The sequence below is a fragment of the Ruditapes philippinarum genome, unplaced genomic scaffold (assembly GCF_026571515.1).
Source record: "Ruditapes philippinarum isolate M1 unplaced genomic scaffold, ASM2657151v2 ctg8836_1_1_1_1, whole genome shotgun sequence".
NCBI classification, from domain to species: Eukaryota; Metazoa; Mollusca; class Bivalvia; order Venerida; family Veneridae; genus Ruditapes; species Ruditapes philippinarum.
Window position 1 is genome coordinate 185048 of NW_026855894.1, and position 22700 is coordinate 207747.

At 32.7% G+C, this 22700-nt stretch overlaps 1 protein-coding gene across 1 annotated transcript; it reads right to left on the reverse strand.

The window, feature by feature from the left end:
- Positions 1–1990: 1990 nt before the first annotated feature.
- Positions 1991–22231, reverse strand: LOC132744743 (glutamate receptor 4-like). Its single transcript, XM_060733523.1, has 16 exons — positions 21976–22231; positions 21231–21421; positions 20621–20674; positions 19586–19729; positions 18559–18683; positions 17397–17496; positions 16470–16577; positions 15959–16069; positions 12897–12971; positions 12206–12382; positions 11200–11552; positions 9413–9614; positions 8369–8616; positions 7590–7695; positions 5577–5729; positions 1991–2011 (listed from the first exon to the last, which is right to left on the reverse strand). Exons 1-16 carry the CDS (start codon positions 22214–22216, stop codon positions 1991–1993), a joined length of 2409 nt encoding a protein of 802 aa, XP_060589506.1. The 5' UTR covers positions 22217–22231.
- Between the last annotated feature and the right edge of the window lie 469 nt (positions 22232–22700).

Sequence of the window (22700 nt, forward strand, 5' to 3'; positions counted from 1 at the left end):
CGTTGCTTTGTGCCATATTATGCTTTCTTATGGTGTCTTATTGATTTAAAGTGCCAACATTAGTATTTTCTCACGACAATAATATTATATATTATATTTAATACGTCTGCAAACATGAATTGACTTTTTATAAATGATAATTTCGATACTTAAATTTTGATTTTGCGACCCTAAAACTTGAAGTCTACATTAGCATGTCTGTAAAGTAATATTATCATTTGTTTTAAATTAGATGACTCGTATATTGGTGTCAGTAGAGTACAATATAAAATTATGCTTTCACATATATTTCGATATTTTCGGAACAACGGAAAACTAGTTCATGTAAAGTTTCTTAGATAACATAATTCAATCGATGATAATCAGATAATCAAACTACATTGAGTTACCTAATAAATTGGCAAGGCTTGATTTGGGCAATGATTTCATTTTGCTCATTTCTGCCCGGTGCCCTGTTGGTTACCGTTCTAGAGGTTCTGTATGATTGGGAACTTATGGAGGCTCTTTCTCTTTCCGTGAATGCAACTCTCCCTTTTATGTTATAGTGTCTATGCCGACAAAACAGAGACAGACAAAACAATTTTTACGGTCTTCAATATCATTTTTGTTGTAATTATCCCTTTTCAAACAACAATTGACACACAATTAAAGTGAAAACAAAATAAGCCCAGTATACAAAACAGTATGAGGGTTATACAAGGTATGATCAAAAAGTTCTCGGCCCGATATATTTCTAGCCACTATACTGACATTTACACACGATACGTCTATACCGATATCTTATTGAAGATTACTGACCCGAGTTACACGCGGATTTACATAGACTAAGTAACATAAAACACACTTTGATCAGTAGAGGGGTGTGTCAATTAGTCAAATGGTGAAAGTTGAAATCAGAGAGAGAGAGTCGTCATTTAGTACCTCTGTAAGACAGAGATGTTCCCCACCCCAAAACCCATGAAGACTTCATGGATACACTTTGGAAGGAGTCCCCTTCCTATAACACTGAAAAAATTGGCTGCTGAATTTAAGAGGGGCAGGGAGGCCATTGGAGATGATGAGCGGCCTGGGTACCCAAAAGAGGCCACCAAAGATGAAACTGCCGAAGCTGTGCACGATATGGTCATGTGCGACAGAAGGCGAGACCTGCGAAGTATTGCTAGGGAAGTGGGTATAAGCTTTCAGTTCAGGCAATTCTGACTGATGTCTATGGCATGTTAAAGGTTTCCGCTAGATTGGTACCCAAACAGTTGACTGACGACCAGAAACGGACCAGGTTTGACATTTCAAGATATCTTTACTCTCGCTACGAGGATGAACCTGATTTTATCTACTGGATCGTAACATGGGTCCACAGTTCATTCCATAATCTAAAAAACAGAGAATGCAATGGAAGCACCCTGGCTCGCCCCCCTCCGAAGAAATACAAGAGAGCGCCATCAGCAGGGAAGATGATGGCTTCAATGTTTTTGGGATAGTCAAGGGATAATCATGATTGACTATCTTGAGCAAGGTCGTACCATAAACGGTACGTACTATGCAGACGAATTTAGACGTCTGCGTCAAGAAATTGCGCGTTAAAGGAGGGGCAAACTGACTCAAGGCGGCTCCTGCACGACAATGCGCCAGCTCACACATCCCAAGTCGCGATGGCTGCCGCAACTGACTGCGGTTTTGAAATTTTTCCTCATTCCCAATATTCTCCGGACTTTGTCCCCTCTAACATCTACCTATTTCCGAAACTGAAACCAAGCTTAGTGGTAGACGTTTTAGAAGCAAGGAATATGTCATAGAGGCGGTCAATGAGTTCTTTTAGGTAGGAAAAGTAGGACCAAAATAGAGAGTTCTATTTTGAAGGGTTAAACAAGTTGAGCACAGGTGGGCAAAGTGCATTGATGTAGAGGGCGATTATATTGAAAAGTAAGACCATTAGTTGGATGCTCTGACTACCGTAGAACATCGTGCCAGGAACTTTTTTGATTTATCCTCTTCAATCAAAACTAAAGTCAACCTTTAATTGAAACCAATAAATCAAAATCAATACTTTCCAATATATAGCTTATATATCTGGAAAAAAGTGATTTCTTGGAAGCATAAAATTCAGCAAAATTACATGAAAATTGCAGACAGAAACTGTTTAATTGAGTCTGTACATGAGGGATAATGAAAGAGTGCAAGATCTCTCACGCCCCACCGGCATTAGACTTATTCAATATTCAACACTCAACGTGCTGGAATCAGTGATGTCGAAGGACCAGAACAATATAACAACACTAAGCCTAGTGAAGAACGCAATAAATAGTCTTCAATATTTTCAAGAAAGAATAAATACGTGAAAGCCCATTATCAAAATGCAATTTATTCAAAAGATATTTACATGCAGAAAAAGATATCACTAGAAGTGAAAAACAAAAATATTTATAACATATCAAATGACATATCAACCCATTTACCAGTTAGGATGTTGTAGACATTATATGTGTTTGAAGAAGTTATCAACCAAGTTGTTAAAATTTGGCACAGCTACAGACCAGGTTAATTCAAGATATATGCCTCTGTAATAGTGTTGCTGACAATTGTTGACTTAAGACAAAAACAGCAAAGTTTAACAAAATTAATGTGTAAACTGGGGAAGTTGTCGTAAAATAAATCACTGTTCAAGTAAATGAATTCTTAAAGGAGCTCCACTAAGGTCAAAAAGCCTAATAACAAAAAAATGACATTTTAAATAGATGAGGTGAAGCACTTAAAATGGAAAAATTTGCTAAAGATGATAAAGAAATATAGTCAGAATTGATATGAATATCGATGTGTTCGTGCTTTTGTTGCCAGATTTGTGTAAAAAAACGCTCTAACGCTTATCCATTTTATGTAATTTTGCACAATAGAAATGGTTATATTTGCACAATAGAAATGGTTATTGTGAAAAACCCGGATAAGCAAATTTTCTACAACTTTTTTGCACGCAAGTATTTGATCCGAACCTACATCAAATGCTACACTAAACTCGGTAAAAATATTTCCCGTCCCGTCAAGTAAAAAAAAAAACCTCAGTGGAGTCCCGTAAAGAACATTTAATATTTTTTCTATAAATTGTCTCCGGAAAAAAAGTATACATTAATTATGAATAGTTGTCCTGATTCCTTAGTGTGTCTTAATAATTCTAATCAACGAAGCGATTTGATGTTATTTTCACTTTTCTTACATATTTGTATATTTGTATATTCTTTTAAATCACATTCTTCAATTTATGGTTTAAAAACGTCTTAACATATAAAGTTTTACGAATTAAACATTAGTTTCTCACTCTCACACCTTATCATACAATTGTATGAATATTAAAACATATAAATATATCAACACTTTATTAACGGTGAATCATCTTCCTTTAACATTGAATCACTTTGATATGAAATGAGTGAACGTAACCTTTGAATTATTTGAAATTTAACACAAATAACACGCGCATTTGTACTCTGGAATTAAGGTGAAGCAAATCGAATTACCGGTTTTGAAAACCACGATTTTAAACTATGTAATGTAAACTATACATTGAAATTTAACATTTTTCTACAATGGAAGACTCAGGAATTTTTTTTTCTCCACGGTAATGTTCCAAAACAAGTAATAATAAAATGGGAATGTTTGATTTGTCCTTTGTGTCAGTCATTTTCTACCTTCGATTGTACACATAATTTTAACAAATATAAGTTTAGTTCTTGATCGTCACCCTTTTGTAAGCTACAGTTATTTTATTAGCATTTGCCACTAGTATAGAGCGGTGTCAGCCGCCAGCACATTGATGCAGTCTGACCAGGCTCTTTTCTATTGGTTTTAACATGTAACAACTTTAAATTTTCATCCTAATTTACCCATACAATGCTAATGGACAGTTTAAAAGATGGACGCTGGACAAGTCCATTTAAAAAACAATTCAGCAGGTCAGTGGTTAAATTCAAACAATTCCAGAAGTGTTTACATGTACTCGGATGTATAGCATTTGCAACAAATTGAAAACGAGCGACCTATTAAACTTATACAATCAAAACAAACAAATTTTATTCATTTTTGAAGAAAAAAGGTGCAATATATATACAATGCTGAAATATAACATCATTCGAAATATACAAAGCAATATAAACCAATGACAAAAGTCATAATCATAAATATGAATAAACATGTTGGATGGATAATAGGCGTGTTTAATGTTTTCCATGATAGAAAGAGGTAAACCCTAAACGAAATGATTTAATGTCGTATGACGCTATACAAAAATTTTAGAATACTGTCAAACCTTTTAAAACTTTGAAAAAAACTTTTTAAAAATTTTAATGTATTTAATGTTCCCAACCCTGAATTTTTATTTAAAACGAAAAATTTTAAAGGGGGTGGTTTATAGGTTGTCTATATTTAAAACCAATAATTTGCAATAATAAGCTTCAAACTGGATGATATATATTTACCTGCAAGTATATCCGTGCAAAAGCTTTTGATTTTTTTTCTTTAATTGAAATATAAAAAATTTTATATTAAATTAATATAAAATAATAAATGTTTTGATTTAAATGGGACCGAATTAGGGGAAAAAAAAACCCACAAAAATTCCGTTTTTATTTTCAAAATAAATACCGAAAAAATACGAATTATTTTTTCAAAACATTAACAAAATAGTTTTTGGCCTTTTTCATAAATTTTAAGACAGAAAAAATTTAAAAACACAACAAAATTTTTCTTGTCACAAACCCCGTTTTTCTTTTAACTTTAGGGGCTTTTTACAAAATGCACGGGTTTGGAGCTTCATTGTGACAAAAAAATTATTATTTTATCTTTTCTGTATAAGCTTTTTAAAAAAGTCAACCCAAATAGTAATTGGAAGTAAATGCCACTGATAAATTTGCATCTGTTTAGGTGCATGTTACAACAATACTACCGTTATCAGGCTTCTGTTAAGCATTATTTTTCTAAAGGTGACAGTTAATGCTCTTTCATATGTGGCGTTACTTTGAGGATGCTAGTCGCCTTGGTAACAAACCACTAATCTTTTCATACATTATTTTTTTTATCAGACTTCGCAAAGTAGAAAAGTGATAAAAGCACCGACTAAAACCTCTGAATTTAAAAAAAAGATGTTGAGGGCAACTTTTCAATTATGATTTTTTTAAAAAGTAAAAAAACCACAAAATTTATGATTAAAAAATATTGTTCAGCGATGGCAAAGAATTTCCTAGCTTGGGCAATTCTCCCCCCTTTAAATATCTTTACCTTTTTTATGGCTTATTATATCCCTTTACATTTTTCCCCCAAAAAAACAAAAACCTTGACCCAAAAGCTTCAACTGATAAAAATTTTCCCGTAATGTTTTTGAAAATATTTCCATTATAAATTTTCGACTACTTTTTTGACGTTGGTTCCGATTTTAAGCCCCCTTTTCCCCCTTTGGTTTAACCCGTTCCATTTTGGGAAAGGGGAAAAAAATTTTAAAGCGTTGTTCTTTTTCCCCAAAAAAAATCCCTTTTTTTCACAAACTTTAAGTGAAACAAAAGAAAACAAATATATAAATAAAGTTTTATCTTTGCCTTTTTCATTCTCCCTCTTTCACGAAGTTTTCGTATTCGTTGATGTATAACATATTCACATAAGGCAACAATCATTGAGAGTAACAAACCCCCTACAAGAATATGGAATATTCCTGACACATTACTGAGGGTTAGAGCACTCGTCGTGGCATCCTGAAAAATAATTTGAGCCGCGTCACGACAAAACCAACATAGTGCGTTTGCGACCAGCATGGATCCAGACCAGCCTGTGCATCCGCGCAGTCTGATCAGGATCCATGCTGTGCGCTTACCAACTCTATTACAAGTAGAGGAACTGATAGCGAACAGCATGGATCCTGATCAGACTGCGAGGATGCGCAGGCTGGTCTGGATCGATGCTGGTCGCAAACACATTATGTTGGTTTTGTCGTGACGCGGCTCATTTATTGGTCATGATTATATGAGCCGTGTCACGACAAAACCAACATAATGGGTTTGCGACCAGCATGGCTCCAGATCAGACTGCGCGGATGCGCAGGCTGGTCAGGATCCATGCTGTTCGCTATCTGTTTCTCTTCTTGTTATAGGGTTTGCAAGCGAACAGCATGGATCCTGATCAGACTGCGCGGATGCGCAGGCTGGTCTGGATCCATGCTGGTCGCAAACCCATTATGTTGGTTTTGTCGTGACACGGCTCATATAATGTTTTATGTGAAAACAAAATTTCGATGATATTTGAAAAAAATATTATATACAATCGACTCAAACCATACTTACACAGTGTACGTCAAAATTATCCAATGATTTACATAAAAACTAAATTTCGATGATATTTGAATTTTTTTTTAGAATCGGCTAAAAACATTTAAAAATCAAATTGTTTTGAGCAAAAACCTTAAAATTCGATGATAATCGCAAAAATCTAGAAGTCGATGATATTAAAAAACACGCTAAAATTTGATGACATTAGAATAAAAATACCGAACAAACTAGAATTTCAAATTCTAATTCAAAGTCTTTATTTTCTGTCAGTGTATCATACATGATAAAACATAAGGTATGAACTTTTGTAAACACAGCTGTACGTGCATGGCGAACAATCACAATCCATAAAAATAGATTAACCATCTATTTATTTCGTTCAGTATGAAAACTTTTTATTAGGTGTAATTATTCTGCAGCATAATTAAAATATATCTATAATACTTTTGTTTCAATAAACAGATGAGATTTAAAATATACTTGACCTGTGTTATTGATAATCTGCAATAAACATAAAAATGATGTCTATTTCATAAAGCTAGCAGCTTTTGGCACCTGTCATACATAATATCGGGCAAACGACAGTCTTTGTTTTTTTATAAGAAGTGCAGATTTTAATTAATTGTCAATTATAGCCTAATGTATAAACTCACAGAAAGTGATTATGGATGTATTTCTATTAATAAGCAGTGTTCTAAAGTTTGGATTAATCTTTATAAAGTGATTTTGGATCACTATGAATTTTGGTGCAATGGCTGGATATACCGAAAGGTAGTGTTGCAGTGCTGTCGTCATTAGAGAAAATGTAAGTGTTAATTTGGTGAAATATAGAACTAAAATTCAATAATATTTGTAAAAAAAATCAACAACATGTGAAATTCGACGATTGTCGAACCAAGAAAAAAAAAATCCCCCAAAAACGAACTGAACCTTTAGTTTTATAAATGTCAGTATTTTGATCGGAACATATTCTAAAATAGTGACAGTAAAATTGTTATTTACTATTGTTTTTAAGAAAAACTTTATTTGAACAGGAATAAATCGTTGAGCAATGGCATAATCATTCGCTGATTACGCTTAGACAAAAACATTTTGTGCCATATACCGAACCTTTGTTTCCAATGTTCTTGATTCAAAGCAGTCTTTCTTGATTCATGAGATATATACAATCATCATATATATTACTTAAATATATAATGCACTTTTAAGTTTTGATTATCAAAAATGTATGCTAATTTCGTCTTCAAAAGTTTTGTTTTCAGAATATTCTTCTTTCTAATTTATAATTACCTGTTTGTTGGTGCCACACATTCCTTTAGAGTACCACCATTTCTGTTCCAGTTTCATCAACTGACCGGTTTCTCTTAATTTGAGAACTGCTAAATTTAACTGATTTCTGAAAATGGAAATAAAAGGCAAATAACTTTATTTTAACTTGGAGCATACAACAATTTTTTTCTGACGAGTGTGGCTTATTTATGTCAAGATGTATTTTTTTCAAATAATAATGATAATGGTATGAATAATAATTAAAAGAACACCAACATTTTTGTTTAACTGCCATGTTGTATTTTTTTCTCCATGGGGCGCCAGAGAAAAACGAAAATGATTATACTGTCGTATTTTCGTGTTTTTTTGCCTTTCTCCCTACAGCGCAGACAAAAACACGAAAATGCAACTTAGTGACAAATAGTCGTACGTTCGCTCTGCGAGGTGCCACGCGAAAACATGTAAAAAGACAAATTGGCTACTTGTCGAATACTGGCGACCCGCGGAGCTAAAACACTACATACCATAGCTAAGGGTTATTTTAGAAAAATACACGAATTTAAATTATTTACTCTAGTGTTATATTTATAGTCAAATTTTTATTATGTATAATTCACATCCTGTTAGTCAAAATGAAAATAGGAAAATTAAAACAATTATAATAATATTCTCCGTACATAAAAAATCTAATAGCAGATAGTCATACCTGTATCTTTCATAATTCAATAAAAACAAAAACGGGACAAATAGTATCTACCTGATAAAAAACAGATCTCTCGGTAAATCTCTTATAAACTTACTTTAAATGGAAATGTTGCGGTGTGGCGACACCATATCCTTTGCTATCTAAATTATGGCCCACTTTCATGGTATTACATGGTTTTCTTTGGTTATGATACACATTATAAGCTGATTCCAATAAGAAAGCATATTTTCCTTTGCTATTTCGAACCTTTTCAACCCCTTTCTTAACATCCGTCGTCATCACTTGATCGAAATTGGCTTCCATGTAATTCCACATTTTCATATAAGTAGGGACATTTGACGTCTGAAAATGTATACAGTTCGATTTGAACTCAATATTTCAAGATAAATTAAAAAATTAACAACATGAAACTGATCAATATAGAACAGATTACTAATAATTATGAATGAATAAAAGAGTAGAGTAAATATGAGCCTCGTCATGACAAAACCAACATAATGGGTTTGCGACCAGCATGGATCCAGACCAGCCTGCGCATTCGCGCAGTCTGATCAGGATCCATGCTGTTTCATTACAAACTCTATAACAAGTAGAGAAACCGATAGCGAACAGCAAGGATCCTGATCAGACTGCGCGGATGCGCAGGCTGGTCTGGATCCATGCTGGTCGCAAACCCTTTATGTTGGTTTTGTCGTTACGCGGCTCAATTATCTTCATTCATTTTGTCTAATAATTTACGTTTCAAAATTTTAAGGCACTTTTACGATCAATGGTATGAACAAACATATAATTGTATACTTACAGAAACGAACTAAAGTGCTGCACAAAACTATTTCTTTCTAAAACATAATGCCTCATTATTGAAAATGTTTATTGGCTTAACTTGCATCTTTCGGAATATTGCGACACATAATCAACAAATTAAGCCCTTCTGAAGCACCATGTATATTTCAAAATGTGGTCTTACTGAATAGCAAATAATGCCGATCACGATCAGACTTCACGGATAAGCCTGCTAATTTTGGTCTGCACTGGTCGCATGGGCAGAATCAGTTGTCTTCAAAATCTAATAAACATAACTTAACTTAAATAAACATAAACTAATACACTGTAGAATAAAATAATTAGAACATACTACCTCGAAAAAAGTTTTGCTAGATCCACTGTTCAATGTCCCATAGCCCATGTCACTTCCTTTCTTGACAAGATCGTCTGCTCCGGAAATCGGGGGAGTTAGACGCTCTATGGTTAAAAATGCCGCAAGGTTAGCGGTATAGGACGATATCAGAATAAGGGTGAAAAACCACCACGCGCTTCCAACTATTCGACCTGAATACGATCTGCAGAATAAATCATGTAACGTTTTTGAAATGATTAAAAACATGTTTAAAAAAAGTGAAGAATAATCTGATGTACTGCTATTTATAATAATTATGCGCAGCTTTACAGGCCTTGGCCACAAGTAGCTAGCCTAAACTATGTTCTTATTGACACATACATATATAGTACTCAGCTGTTTTGAGAAAACGACTTATAACCAGTGTAACTATTAGAAAAGTTTTATAATGTAAACCTACACATTATTAACTATTACACAATGGGTAATTGTAGTAGTGCTGAAAAACCTTTATAAGAACCATATTATATAAAAGTAAGGTGAAAATGCATCCAGGGACTGATAAATTCTCGATACTCTTACATATTTGGCAATTTTTGTGTTTTGGTTAACTATGGATGTGTGTTTTTGAATATATGCAGCATACACTTGTGGTCTATCATGAAAAGTAATCAAAATATCAAAGCAAGGCATACACAGTGGTGACAAACTAAGCGAATATATATGTGCAAATAAATAATAAAATATTTCAACAAATACGCTAATTAAAGTTAAAAAAAAACAAAAAACAAACAAACAAATAAAACACAAATAAACAATTAAGGTGTTTTCTGATGATTGTACACCCTGATGCATGTATATAAGCAGCAAACATAAACAGACTTTAAATGTTTGCATTTATATATTTTAGATATAATTGCAATTAAGAAAAACAACATGATATCTCATTGTTAGATAGAAAGGTTGAAATTTCTTGCAAATGTATTAATCTAGTGTTATAATACGATAAAAAATCACATGTAAATTTATGAATCTGAAATTTATTACTTTTATTTGTTCGTTCGTCCGTTTGTTCGTTAATTTATGCATGCAGTTGCTACAATGCCCTATTTAGAAGAAAAAGAGTTGTATAAACCGTTCATTGATACAACTTTGGGTACGTTAATTGGTGAAATTTCGATATAATTATCATAAAAAAGAAATCGTATTAGTTTTTTTGATAACAAAAACTGAAGAAAAGAACTTCAAAGTGACAAAATCATATTGTAAAAAGTAAAACTAAAACTAACAAAAAAATCATATTTTTAACATAAGTATGGTAATAAATACAATTCATGCTTTAAAAATTAATGCAAATTAAAACAAGGAAACAAAACAGAAGCAGTGTTTTAGTGTGACTTTCTGCTAGAAACGAATTAAAAAAAAGCATGAAACAGTCAGTTGCATATGAAAATGTTTATATAGATTCTTTTGAAGTTATAAAACATAAAACAACACCAATATGAAGTGTAAATGGGATTTCGTTTTCAATTACAGTGGTAAAGATGAAAATATTGATAAATAGAAAAAACATACAACAATCAAAAAGTGTTATTAGGAAAGTTTTCTATAATTTCAGTGATATGTCAAAATTTTGGTACTACAAAAATTGCCAACTGGATTAATCTGGCTGGTATGTCCGTACATGTTCTGTACGACCGTACAACATTTTGTACTACCGAGTGCTTAGGACGACGATATGTTCATTGCAAACATAATCATTTGTCTCTTTGTTATATCTAATTTTGTACTCTAGCACCCTTACCAACCTTGGGAAAGTATCAGAACCCTGCTGCATTAAAGCACCAAGAGAAAACCAAAATGTATTCAGCAGATTAAAATTGTTAATAGGTAGTCCTCCTTTAGGGTCCAAATCCCCCCATTCATATGGACTCCATCTCCCGACGAAGAACAGAACCAGGCTCACGGCGACAAACGCCACCATAACGCACAGCCAAACAGAGTTTGAAAGCGGGTACATGAACGAAAACACTCCTGGTTTTTCCTTGTCTGGTTTCTTAATCATAATGCTGATGCCCGTCTTCATAAAAGGTTTGGTGAAGTCCACAGCACGTTGCCTTTCCTCGTTAATGGTTAAGGGTGCAATGGCGATGTCAGCTTTCTACAACAGTATAGTTATCTATATCATCATTACATATGAATTGTGCAACGAAATGGCTAACACATCTATGTGTATCAAAATTACGCTATTTTAAAAATTGACATAAAGGTACTTAGTGCAAAACATTTCTTCAACAGGCAGGGTCATATTTGCTTGTTTTTGATAAGAATGAAAACTAAAAGGATACCAGTACAGATAAATTTCATTTAGTGAAAGAAAACATTGTTTTTTTTGCCTGAAATAAGTTGTTTTGCCACACTATGATATAACAAAACATGCCTGTTTATTATTTTACTTCAAAAATACCTTATTAGAAACGACTATTAACATTAAAATTAAGTCTTAATTATAGATTTTGCAGCTTCTGCCAAGAAGCGTTATTTTTTCCTGCTGAGATGATGGTCTTAGGCACAATTATGTATGTTATGGCATACTACAAAATTCTTTATGACTTCTTCTTCATAATATCATGCACAATGGACTTCAAATTAAGATGCACAGTACAGGCAACACGTTTCATGTTCGCCATTTTAGGTTATTCTATCTGCAAGTAGAACTTTTTAACCACAATCTGTAGCTTACACATGTATTCCTCTATTGACTTCTTCTTTACCATATGGCATTAAATATATTAATTGTATTTTTGTACGTACCTTTCTCGTGCCATTTGGACAACCTCTAGAGCTGATTAACTCCCCTATCATTCCGTCCCAACATCCATAATCTTCTTTTCTGGAGCCGTAATTCTTATCACCTACTAGATCAATGTAATAATCAAAATGCCGCGATGAGGCCTTCTGTAACTCTGCTGCCAAGTCTATGCAGAATCCCTGATTAATATATATATACACGTATCTATGTAGTATGTATAAATAAACGTTTTTATTATTATTTTAAAACAGCGATTTATAGATAAATGAAAGGCACACATTTAATAATAACAGGTAAAAATGTTTTTTGTTTCTCTTTCTTGTGTAACTAAACCAGTTACAAATCTCCCATAAGATTTCTGAATCAGCGTTGTGAGACAAAATACCATTAGACGCAATGTCAGAGATAAATTTTTATATACGTATACAAACATTTTTACAAGTAACTTAAATAATAAAATTGATAAATCATACACAAACAGATAAACATATAAACTTTAATACTGTTTTGTTTAATAATATGTGACCAGAAACTAATATAAAGCTATCTAGAAATAGGGTTGTTTTGTTTATGCAATCCTAATAAAATGGTATAACAACCTCTGGAATAAGTTAGCAAATACGGAATTTTCTTAAAGTCTATATCATAATTTTACTTGATAAAAGATAGTGAAGATATTTGAAAAGTAAATACCTCTAGATATTTCCCGTCAACCAAAGGAGCTCCAGAAACATCAGTTCCCTTTTTCTTCTGAACAAACGGTTCTTCCTGAAAAAAGTTAGTCATATTGTTTTATATTTACCTAAAAATATACTTCAATGTACAATTCCAATAAACCTATCTTGTTTTCTGATCGAATATTACCTTCACAGAGAATATTCCCTCGGGTGATATTTTTATATCACACTGGGCAAATAACCCCAACATACCTCAGTATTCAGTATTGTACTATTAATTTCCCTGCACAGATTATTCTATCTTAAAGGCAATTATGCCCAGACAAGGCTACGATTTTCATTTCTGACTTTCTGATTTCATGACTGTTTTACCTTCGATATCTTGTTAAAGTTCAGTTTAGTTTGAGGAACACAGTTACATAGTGTCCACTTAGATGACCTTTCTTTTGGTTCCTTTGCTCTTTGTAAATTTATGTTGTCATAATAACTTTTGTATTTTATATAGGAGTCAATTACTATTTTGTTTCTGTTTTGCAACCTTAACGAAAAAATACTGCAATTATCGTTTTCATATAATTGTACTATTAACTATTATAACACAACTAAAGGTTTAAATCACTACTATGACTTCATTCCTTTGTTCTGACCGTACTGTATTTTTAATACAGTACAGGTAAGGTATCCAATATTAATGTGTAGGTCCAATATTAATCGTATAACACCTTAATATTAGACAGCGTGCCGTGAAATGAAAGAAGCTTGTATGACTACAGGATTTTGTGGAAAATTATAAAAAAACAACAACAAAAAAAAACATGATTAAGTAAAATGTAACCTCTTAACGAGGAGTGCAACGTCTTCTCTTCGCCCATTACGCGTTTTACAGAATTTTACGAAAATACCAATAATTGTTATCTGCCCATGATTATTTGCTCATTTCAAAAATTCTTATTCTAAAATCTGGAAACAAAGTGATCCCTCGGAAGCATTAATCAAAAATTACAAGAGAATTGCAGACTCGGTTTGATTGAGTCTGTACATGAAGGATAATGAATATCTGCAACATCCCTCACGCTTGAGAGGTACTCAATTCTCAAGACTTAATAGTGCTGGCATCAATGATCCCGAAGGACCAGAAAAATAAAACAACACTGAAGTGAAGTACGGGGCAACCTTTTACGGCTGCCACACAGCACTTGACACCTGCTGTTGTGAAGTATAAAAATCTGGAAACAAAGTGATCCCTCGGAAGCATTATTCACAACAAAATTACAAGAGAATTGCAGACTCTGTTTGATTGAGTCTGTATATGAGGGATAACGAAAAAGTGCAACATCCCTCACGCCCTCTAGCACCGGCTTGAGCGGTACTCAATTCTCAACACTTAATAGTGCTGGCATCAATGATCCGAAGGAGCTAGCCTACTGAGCTCTTTACATCATATCACTGTTTACGCTTTCCTAGTGAAAGGTAGCGGAGCGACAGTTACGATATGATTTTAATGGAATCGTTTTATTTCTTGTCTATGATCTGTTTTCTTCTTTTGTTTTCTTTTTCTTTTTTTAAATACGTTTAGTTGACAATCATACTTGATTTGCTTTATTGTATGTACGTTATTTGTATGTACGTTATGTTTCAGTTAGGTCAACTTTTCAAATAAGTTTAACGGTAAGCTTTTGAAATAAAATCTTAATATAATTATAGAGAAAATAAATTCAGCTATTCAAATTAAAAGCGGTTATGTTTTGTTTATGTTTGTTTTTATACAGAAACGACTCCAGACTCCTGTGAAATGACAAATATCAATTCAAAAATAAGAAAAAAAAATGTTGAGTAGATATCCATTATTCATACTAATGGCAATTTTTTACTAAACATTTTACATCCGTGATAGTTGTAGTAAAGTAAAAAAAACCATTTTAACACTAAATGGTCAGTATAAATCCTTCTTAAAAGTCATAGATTGTCTCAGCGAATCATTTAAAATTTGAAAACTTTTTATTTTTATTATTTCTTATAAATATCCCCAATGTCAATTGGCGTATACTGTATGCGTGTAAGTCCAACAATTTGCGTAACTGGTATATTTTGTGTATATCATTGTGTTCATGTACATAATTGGTCATATTTCAAAACACGAACAGTTCATGCTACGGGCATTTTGTAATTCAAGAGGCTACCAATAGGGTTTTGCAAGTAAGAAAAAGATAATTGCTAAAACATTAAAATTGTACATTTCTAGCACAAAAATAAATTGTCTCTAATTTTTCGATCGATAACATGATATTTTGATAGTAAAGTAGTAATTTAAGTAAGATATAAGCCTCAAACTGACAAATAAGTAAAATATTGGACAGTTTTCGGCTTATATTTACTAAACGTCTTACGACGGTCATCGGTGATCTTTGACAGTCGCAGGTTATCTTATTTAGGTCCCACGACCAATTTCAGTCGTAGAGAGGTTTTTGAGCTTGCACAAAAACCTCCTTGCGATCAAACAGGTCGCTAGTGATCTTATAAGGTCTTAAGGCTGTCGCACGATGGTCGTTCGGAAGTGCGACAATCTTACGACAGTCTTTACAAATTGCCGCTAGTCACTGATAATCTTAAGTAGTCTTTAGTTATCGTGTTATGGTCGTACGACAAGTTGTAGGTGATCGCATGTTATGTCACGGGTAGTCGTAAGTAATCCCAGGCAATCTTGAGACCATCGTACGTTTACTTATGACCTGTCGTGCGATTGTCAATGATGACTTGTCTTACGATACTCGCAAAAGTAAATTTATCCGTGCAAAAATGGTTTTGGTCGCAGACAATCGCTGATGATCGTCAGTTTTACAAGTCGCCGGTGGTCGCAAGTAATCGTAAGCTCTAGTATGACTGGGGTTTAAGATATAAGCCTCAAACTGACAAATAAGTAAAATATTGGACAGTTTTCGGCTTATATTTACTACTACATGTAAAAGAACATAATAGTAATATGTACCATTATTACATAACTATTGGTTTATAAACAAATATACCATAATGGCACTATATATCATTGTTACACAACAGTTAATTTATAAACAAATATACCTCAATTGTTGTAACACGCAGTGTACGGTTAAGATCGTCTTTTTGTATTTCTTTCACCTCAGGTTTAGGAAGTGTTGTGTTAAATCCCAGTTTAGGTGTCCAAAATCCGACCTATCAAATGAATAATATAATTTTCCCTTACTATAACTAATAAATAACAGTTGGTACAGGTATACTATAACAGTTTCCATTTTTGTTTTCAGTTCTTTTTGTGTCTTTTTTCAGCATTAGAAAAGACATCAGAATTTGCCGTTTAGATGATGGTTCATAAGATTGTATGTGGCAATATCCAAAACAATTAATAAACTTGTATAATTATTATTCATGATAAAAAATGTAATAATATCGAAATTGAATAAAATTAATAAAACTGGTATATAATTTATGATAAATTCATCTTTTTTTGGTTTGGGTTTACGCCGCCATAAGACAGAATAAGTAAATGGTGTTATGAGTTCTTCTTGTAAATGATACATTTATTATATTTTATTATTATTTATTATAGATTTACCTGTCTCAATGGTACTTTGTGTTCTAATTGATACACTTTGAAGATATAATTCTGTCTTACACCATTTTTGTCAAATTCTATGTTTCCCGTTAAACCATATGTAGTAACCTGTTGTATATAAAATATCTTCTCCATTGTTAGCTAAATAAATGCTGAGTATTCTTAATTCCATTGTTATTTAAAGCAACATATAATACAAAGTTGTCTTCAACATTTAAAATACGATAAGTATGTTATTACAATATATGCTATCTATTAAATGTTATTTCATATCCATTAAACGAAAACATACGTTATCTGTTTTACTTTTAAAAATGTCAAAGAACTGAACATATTGTGTAAAGATGTACTGTTGTGTACAGTGGCTCTTTTGAACCATGTCGGATTTTCACTATGCGGGGCGCCGTAAAAAAATTCCGTTCGCCGGGCTCAAAGGCAAAAGCACGGTAATACGACAAACTCACCATTTTGTTGTACGTTCGCTCAGTAGAACGCCAGGCTAAAACCTTTTGTCGTATTTTCGTGTTTTTATCTGACGCCCCGCTGAGAGAAAATACAGCACAAATCAGGCAGCATAGATAATACACTGAAGATAAACACTTTTGTCATAGACATTGTAACATCTTACAATAGACCCGCCCACGTAGCTTAATATTTGGGGAGCATCGTAATCCAGTGCAGTGGTCGCTAGTTCGATCCTCTGGTCAGGCGAAGTTTCTACGTGACAATCGATTTTTGTTTTGGACAGTGAGTCTGGTCATTGTCTCCTATAGTCAATTTAGAAATTATGTAAAATTTGTAGTTACTTGCAAAAAAACTGGTATTTCTGATTAGTTACCAAAAATGACGGTTAGGTTGACTGGAGACAGAAAAAGAGAAAGAAAGAATGAAACAAAGAAAGAAATAAATACATTGTAAACATGTTACCCTTTTAAGCGCTTGAAGAATCATGTCTCCATCAAAACTCTGTTCTAAACTGACGCCGCTACAATTGTAACTTTGAGCATTTGGATTTGTATTACCATACCTTTAAAGATTAAATGTTGATATTATTAAATGATTGAAAAAAACGGAGTCTGCGAATGATCTGAAATATTATACTCAAGTAGTTGGTGTAGATCTACATCAAGTGGAACATTTATCTCGAAACATTATTCCTAATCCCGGCATGTCAAAAAACCTCAGTACATTAAATAAACTTCATAAATTACTTCATAATATAAATCATAATAATAAAAAAATAACTATTAAATAACTTTTCATACATTTCATATATATTTTCAGCAAAGTTTTACATTTGCCGATTACATCTTGATAAATTGTTATTCATTTTGAGTTGTAACGTAATAACTGGAAAGCTTTGACACTCATAAAAATATGGCATGCCGCCCATCAACATTTGACATTCACTATGCCAATTTGATTTTTTATATTTTATTTAAACAAACATGTTTTGTTATATAACTGAGTTTAGACTTTACATCTCCTTATATATCTTTAAGTAACATTTAATTATGTTATTTTCTTTCTGTTCTAAAATACGTAGTCTATATTAGGAAATTCAAGAATTATATCTTGGCAACAAACTAGACAAGTTTCATATATAAATCAAAGAGGTCTAAAATAATTTCTGCTTAAAATAGGGTAAGCTAAAAACGGCTTAAAACGTCTTATTAAAGCTCGAATCTGTTTAATAATAAATAAATATTGCAATTAACGGTTTCTACACATTCTTATTCTTCTTATTGACGCGTTTAAAGTTATTAGTCGACATATTATATTAATAAAAAAGAAAGGAAAAAGAGATGTCTGTGTGCATTTCACTATAGATTGATATATGAAATGAAAATTACATAAATATATAATATTAAAAGAAATATCAACTAAGAAAAGCAAGATCCATTGAATGTAGCACCCAGCAAGACCCAGTTACACAGGACCATCTTACCAACAGCCAGACGGTCAAGTAAAGAATAGAAACATGGCATGGCTCTAAAGCGGTGCAAGGGGGTCGCGCCAAAACTACTGAAAATAACTAAGTACATAAAGAATCAGCCAGGGAAAGTAGATGCGAAAATCATAATCATACCTGGAATACCTGTCTCTCCTCCTTGAAGAATATATATCATCATTGATATTGTACCTGTCGTCATTCAATTGTTTAGCAGCTAGAAGAAGCACGTGTACAGTATCTATTACCATAGCGTCTTCTACCTTAACGATAAAAAAAGAAAAGAACACTTACGACACAAATTGCGATTAATAAATGATACAGTAATGTGATATTTATCACCTTCATTTCTGAATTCAAACTAAACTTGACATTTTTTTTAAATGTTTTACAAAGAATATATATCATGTTTTACAAAAGACGTATCATATACGTGCTAACATATTAAGTTTGTAACACCCGAGGTTAGCCAAACTTATATTTCCTATTTCAGGGCCATATGACTTAAATTGTGTTGGAGCGCCGTTAAACCAAAATCAAACAAAAAAATCAGATTACATGTGGAACATTAATAAGCGTGTTGAATTGACTTAAAAGGTATTTAATTTAGATTAGAGTTTTGACTACTGTAACACAAGAAATTATAATATTATGTTATTCAGCTAAAGTCGTTAAATAAACAAGTATATTTTTGAAAATACCATTTTACTAGCGTCAAGATAAGGAAAATATCTTAACGCGGCATGCCTCAAGGTAAGGCAAAATAATTCAAGAAAAACAAACTTTAGAAAATTTTACAAAAATTTTAAGAAAAGAAAAAAGATAATGTAATATTTTCCTTGTTCTGCGCGATTAATGAATGGTTTTCAGTATTTTTTTACCATATTTCTACTAAATTACCAACGCAGTAAAGGTTATTTTTGCATATTTTGACCCCCTTTCAGTTATTTACATTGGTTGTTAGTGTCGTTACAACGTTTAAACTTTTTTTATTTGTTCACTGCATACTATCTAACTTATTGATACATTTTCAAAATTTTCATAAAAAGTAGTAAGAATCTGGAGACGTGCTGCCCAAATGTAGTGCTTTTATTTTCAGACTTCGAAATTTATAAGATTTCATGAATAAAAGACATACATAAGATTTCAGGAATAAAAGACATACCGAGTCTCCAACAGGATGTAACTCGTAGCCCCTGGCATCATCTAGCAGTTTAACATTTTCTGCAGTCTCGTTATCCACAATACTAAACCCGGTGATGTTAACGCCACCGAAAACAAAAGTGCTCAAATCTAATTCTGTAATACCCTGAATATATATTACCAACATGATGAATGTTTCAACATTAAAATGTGTCATGTCTCTGACAGCTCCCATTTACATTAACAAAGAACTCTCTTGGATTCTGGAAAATTTCTATCTCAAATGCGTTTATCAAATATCTGATTTAACGATGCTAGAGATATATCTGACAGTTCATTTATAACCAAACAATCGCGTACGGTTATTTTTTCTTATTTTATTCAATAAATTTCAACTGTATTAGTCGTAACCTGAAATTCGAGTAATTTGCGTTCAAACTGTAAAACAGAATGATTGATCAATGGTTTATTCATAAGGGAATTAGAAATGGTGTCTTTGTTATATTTGTGGTTTAGTAACATGCTTGTAAGATTAAAAAGCCATTTCTTCAGTCATCGATTTTAGATGTTTTGCCTCATAATGCTTGAAACTTTATCTGCATTATTTATTCCTTTTCATACTTAAAGTTTTATTAGTATATTAAGATATTGGCTATCATTATAATAATTGACAAGTATTCGATAATGACAGATGTTTACGGTACGCTTTAAAATTTGCCTAAAATGATATACCCCCCCCCCCAAAAAAAAAAATAGAAAAAAAAATACAAACACACACACACACACACAAAAACTGTTTAATTAATTTTTTTTAATTAAATTTTCCAGATAAGTTCAAGGACATTTAAAGGAGGTGTTTCCGGTTATTTAGTAATTATACACATTTACGCGAAGAAGTCTTTAAAAAAAGCTGAAAAATAGTCATAAAAAATTTAATGGTACATGTATTTCAGCTTTTAACAGTTCACTCATATGAATTAAGTTATTTAAGTTATTTTAAAGTTCGAGGTATTCGCATTCTGTAACTACTGTATGTAAAAGAAAAGGGATCCTTTACCAAACCTCCAAGAATGTAGTGATACCCATCTCTGTTCATGCCGACATCCACTATCTGAAATATAAGAAATACTCATACCAATTTCTTAAATAAAGATACACATAGAAAGTTCGAGTGACTTTTTACGCATTTGCGTTCGTTGGAAAAAAGAGTGACAGAGTTTATAAAGTACGTCAAAAAGACAAAACTCGTAATGTTGCAAGCTCGGTTTGTTTGAAACAGTATTATGAAAGGTAATGGTAACTGCGAGCTACCGTCCACATCCCCTACCTAGCACCAGTTGGAACATTTATCAACATTTATGCGTGACGATAATAATGGTAAAATCTTGAATTTAGTAACATTCGAAGAAGTGTATGTTCATACGGCGGTGATCAAGGTACCTTCAATACGACACTTCTATGCCATTCCGAGAAATGCGGTGAATGACCCCCAGGTCAAAGAATCCGTGTGCCGTAAACGAGAAACTATGAGGAGAATAGAATAAAATGGAATTCTGAAAGGGGGTCGGGTGAATATAATCCATTCTACATACATGCAATAAACCGAGGCTGAAGTAATCGATGATATTAATCATTAAAATGAGATGAGCATTTAAAAGTAGTCGTACCTGATGAAGTACACTCTCGTATGCTTCTTTCGTTGAAAGGTCTAGTATGATTCGTTTTGGCGGAGGACTTCTGTCAATTTTCCTGAGGACATCGTAACAATGAGATATGTTACTAATTCGGCGAGCCCTAATGACAGGATTAAAATCGCCAGGCACAAATGACTGGTAAAGACTTTGCAGCCGTAGCAGACCTACAGAAGGAAATCAAAGTATTACAGTTTGCAAAACTAAAAACATATATGAAAGAGTCAAGTTCTAAATTGCTTACTCTCCGCTTAAACATTATATATGACTGTGGGTAGCGACTGCGTATCACCGGTGAGCTCTTATGACAGGACTAGAATCGCCGGAAACAAATGAATTGTAAAGAGTCTGCAGCCGTAGCAGACCTATAGAAAAAATCAAAACAATACTGTATGAAAAACTGGGAAACATATATGAAAGTGTTCTAAATTGCTAACTCTCAACTTATAGAACATCAAACAACAAATGTGGATAGCGACTAAATTTCAACATTTCATGTTTGAACTAGATAAACTAAACTCAATCACAAAGCATATTCAGAGACATAAGTTCTGAATTCTTTTAATTTAAGAGAAATAATTAAAATCAAATAAACAACCATTTTTAGATAGGCTGAGTTGTTTGTTTTTCGCTTGTGAATTTTTTTGTATTCTTTATAAATGTGTATACAGATGTTCTGATCTTTCTTAACTTTTTCGTCACCACGAATATGCTGACCTACCATCATTTGTATCGAATATGTAGTAAACGACGTTGTTCCATTGGAAGTGTTTAATCACGGCGACGATGGCGCCAATGGTGGGCGGAAGTAGACTAATGTCATATTTATAAGGGTCATAGGCACTGCTCCCTGTTCCTCCAGGCACGAGGGTTGGCAAGTTTAAGTAGTGGGCGTAGGACTGTACACTACCATATGTAGTTGGGTGATAATCTACTATCATCATTTGCGCACCCTCCATCATCTTATCACAAACTGTAAATATATATAATATTTAAAAGCTATTATTCGGCGACTCGCGCATTAAGCACTAGGCTCACTAAAAATGAAAATATACTGTTTAATTTTCAACAGCTTTTTCTTCAATAAACAATAACATAAGCTGAAAAAGCAGTCAACCCTTGGAAATAATAAATGTAACAGTATTATATGAAAAATGGAGACTCTAAATGATTGCGTATTCAATCACAATTTAGATAGTTAAAATGATCTTTAAAAGCACACTTACAGTGACCTAAAGTTTGTTTGTTTTATCAACAGGGGTAGCCATATTTATGTGAATTAATTTTTTTAAATGATAACTTTCTTAAAGAGAAATTATCAGTGTCATGCCTTTATCAAAATATATTCAGAAATAGAAATTTATGTCGAAATTACAATTAAGTGATATTTGCATGAGGGGAAAAAAGAAAAATTTTCGATAGTGTTACTCAATCTTAATACTAAAT

Coding starts and splice junctions, on each gene's coding strand:
- LOC132744743 (XM_060733523.1), bottom strand. CDS start 22,216: ATGATGGAGGGTGCGCAAATGATGATAGTAGATTATCACCCAACTACA. Junction 17,497..18,558: donor AGGAGAGACAGGTATTCCAG/GTATGATTATGA, acceptor TAATCTTTAAAG/GTATGGTAATACAAATCCAA. Junction 2,012..5,576: donor AAAGAGGGAGAATGAAAAAG/GCAAAGATAAAA, acceptor TTTCAATTAAAG/GTTGACTTTAGTTTTGATTG.